This window comes from Mustela nigripes, unplaced genomic scaffold (assembly GCF_022355385.1).
Source record: "Mustela nigripes isolate SB6536 unplaced genomic scaffold, MUSNIG.SB6536 HiC_scaffold_148, whole genome shotgun sequence".
Classification (NCBI taxonomy): Eukaryota; Metazoa; Chordata; class Mammalia; order Carnivora; family Mustelidae; genus Mustela; species Mustela nigripes.
The window spans coordinates 9,264,349-9,267,831 of NW_026739562.1; the positions used below are offsets into that span (position 1 = coordinate 9,264,349).

General features: G+C 48.2%; 1 protein-coding gene across 2 annotated transcripts in view; it reads right to left on the reverse strand.

Moving 5' to 3' along the window:
- Positions 1-3,071, reverse strand: part of LOC132008522 (mitochondrial carrier homolog 2) — a 21,232-nt gene extending 18,161 nt beyond the window's left edge. For both annotated transcript variants that reach the window (XM_059387166.1, XM_059387165.1), the window contains exon 1: positions 2,875-3,071. In XM_059387166.1, coding sequence (XP_059243149.1) covers positions 2,875-2,961 — 87 coding nt within the window. In that variant the 5' untranslated portion in view covers positions 2,962-3,071. The remainder of the gene's footprint in view (positions 1-2,874) is intronic.
- Between the last annotated feature and the right edge of the window lie 412 nt (positions 3,072-3,483).

Consider the following 3,483-nt stretch of genomic DNA (forward strand, 5'->3'; position numbering starts at 1 on the left):
TTTTAAGATTTTATTTATTTATCAGAGAGAGAGCGAGCACAGGCAGACAGAATGGCAGGCAGAGGCAGAGGGAGAAGCAGGCTCCCTGACGAGCAAGGAGCCCGATGTGGGACTCGATCCCAGGACGCTGGGATCATGACCTGAGCCAAAGGCAGCTGCTTAACCAACTGAGCCACCCAGGAGTCCCTCAAATAAATAAAATCTTAAAAACAAAACAAAACAAAACTTTCAAAAGCAAACCTAACACTTAAAAAAAATTTTTTTTTAAGATTTTTATTTATTTACTTATTTGACAGACAGAGGTCACAAGTAAGCAGAGAGGCAGACAGAGAGAGAGGAGGAAGCAGGTGCCCTGCTGAGCGGAGAGCCCAATGTAGGGCTCGATCCCAGAACCCTGAGGCCATGGCCTGAGCTGAAGGCAGAGGCTTTAACCCACTGAGCCACCCAAGTGTCCCCCCAAAAAAAGATTTTTAAAAAAGGTTTTATTTATTTATTTGATAGAGAGAGGGAGTATGTGAGCACAAGCAGAGAGAACAGCAGGCAGAGAGAAAAGCAGGCTCCCTGCTGAGCAAGGAACCAAATGTGGGACTCGAATGTGAGACTGGATCCCAGAAACCCGGGATCACAACCCGAGCCAAAGGCAGACGCTCAACCAACTAAGCCACCCAAGAGTCCCTACATAAAAGACTTACTTGTTCGGGACGCCTGGGTGGCTCAGTTGGTTGGACAACTGCCTTCGGCTCAGGTCATGATCCCGGAGTCCCGGGATAGAGTCCCGCATCGGGCTCCCAGCTCCATGGGGAGTCTGTTTCGCTCTCTGACCTTCTCCTCACTCATGCTCTCTCTCACTGTCTCTCTCTCAAATAAATAAATAAAATCTTAAAAAAAAAAAGACTTACTTGTTCATCTTAGAGAGAGACTGTATGCGCTAGGGAAGGGGGTGGCAGGCAGGGGCAAAGGGGGAATCTAAAGCAGATTTGGCACTGAGAATGGAGCCTGACGCAGGGCTTAATCTCACGACCCTTGAGATCATGACCTGAATCAAAACCAAGAGTTGGGACACCCCACTGACTCACCCAAGTGGGGCTGAACTCACGGCTAGGAGATTAAAAGACACTTATACCCACGGAGCCAGCTAGGCACCCTGAATGCATTTTTTATATTTGAATAAAACAGAAGACTAAGCCACCATCAACTTTGTTTTTGGCTAGCAAGATGAAACACTCAAAAGGCAAATGCAGAGAGCACTGGATAATTCATGTGGTAAATATTTATAAGCTAAATCCATACTAAATAAGCAGACTGTCATTTCATTAACAATCTAATGAAGGCCACTTTAGAGTTAATGATTATCATTTTATTTTTACAATATATTCAGCATTTTTAGTAGTAATGGGAAACTTGAGAGAATGAATGACATAGGACTTGGCTTTGATCCGCTACTGCTGTAATTCTTAACCTGTTCAATTAAATAACTTCTGAGCTCCCTCAAAGTGTTACCATACCACTATTTTTAAAACTGAGTATTTAAAAATTACACCAAAACCCTTAAGACACTTGGTGACATAGAAGTTGTGTAAACAGGGTTAAGGATATTCAAATTTTTGAAGCAAGTGCTCTCACGTCACTACGAAACCCTGCCTCCTGAAGAAGTTGAGTAATGGGCTCATATCAGATTTATTGTGAAACGTCACCTCAAGACACCATCTAGCTACAAATGTGCCAATTCCGTTTTAGACGTCACAGCAGATTTCAATCAAAGTCTTTGTTCTTAGTTAAAATAATTTAATTCATAGTGGGCTTTTACATACGGAATCTGAATCCAACGGGTCCACCTGGCAACACATACTTCAGAGAAGTATCAACTCAAGATTAAGAAATGTGGCTCTCCCTAGTGTCGTGCATACTTCTGACAGAAAGGTAGGACAAATGAGGACAGGGGTTCTAACAACTGCTCCTTCCTTGGTACTATGCATGACATAATCATGCCAACTTTCAACAAAGGTTTTAAAAAAATGAATGGCATGCTCATCACAGAGAATTCTGGAAAGGCAACTGAAAATACTATGGAATAGGGTATCACTAGTTAAAACCTGGCTTACTTGCCTTTGAATATAAAACACCATCTAAGGATTGTTTCACAGTAGATCAAAAACTAACATAAATGCTTGAACTCTCTCATCTGAACGATTTCCAGCTCAGACAGAGGTGATTTTTGCTGTCGGGAGCCACATGGGCTGCTACTGGAGAGCGCTCAGTGAGCTCAGTGAATCCTTTCGAAATTTCAATCAGCAACCACTTCATGATCACTTCTGAATGAGCTCCTTGTGTTTACCTGGGTATCTGGTGCTAAAATCTCGGAACAGAATAGCAGCAGTAACAGTAGCAAATAAAAATGAAAGGAAAAAAAAAAAAAAGCTAATAAAGTATTGGCTCCCCTGGAATTTCAAATTTGTCTTTAACAGATTTCCTGTCTTGCGTTTGGGGCGGAGGAGGTGAATGCTGATTTCAGAGGGGGCTGGAGGGGAGGGATGGGAAGCTCGTGGTGGCAACGGGCCAGGATCAACCTCAGGGAAGAAAAAAACAAAGTTCAGAGAGCCACCAGGACAGGCAGAGCAGGACGGCAGTTGGCTGCGGGGAAAGGATCGGGTCTCCCCGCATGGCAGGGGGCGAGACCTGGGAAAGGCCCACGGACAGTGGAAGAAGAGCCGTGGGCCGTGGAAGCTGTCCCTAAGGGGAAGGAAGAGGCAGCAGGGAAGGAGCAGCATCTCAGGGGACTAGAGGCCCGGAAGGCTGGAGCCGATCGCCAAGCGCCGAGGGCAGCGGCGACTGAACAAGGCGCCGGGCGGGGAAGGGGATGGCGACGACTCATACCTGGATGAGCACCTTCACGTACATGAGCGGCTGGGACAGGATGGTGAGGCCGGAGCCCAGGAGCACCTGACTGGCCGCGTCCGCCATGATGGCACCCGCGGACGGACAGACAGACCGAGCCACCAAGCGACCGAGCCGCTCCCGGATCACGTGCCAAGGCCGCCGGCTTCACTGGCCCGCCCGCGGCGCGCGCGCACGCACGCACCGGCGCGCGCCTCCCCACCCAGTCCCCGCCCACCGCCCCGCCCCGAGAAACGGCAGGCGCTCGCGAGCCGGCGCTGGGGTCGGGGCGGGGCTTACCGGCCAGGGGCGCATGCGTTCTATAGTGGGATCAGCGCCCTCCACTAGGAATGGCAGTTTCTATTGCGCTTGCGCAGGCCTGGAACGTCCGCTGGAGAAGAATGGGCGTGGCAATGGGGGGGGTGTGACCCTGACAGCAAAAGCAAGGTCAGAGGAGTAAAAGAATTGAAGAGGGTTTTCCGTTATGCTTTGTCCTCTACCACTTGCCCTTTGAGCATCTGCAACATAAGGTACAAGGGTATTCGGAACCATGAACAACCTAATGGCCAGCAAAAACTAGTTACGTCTTATACTGAACAATTAATTAAT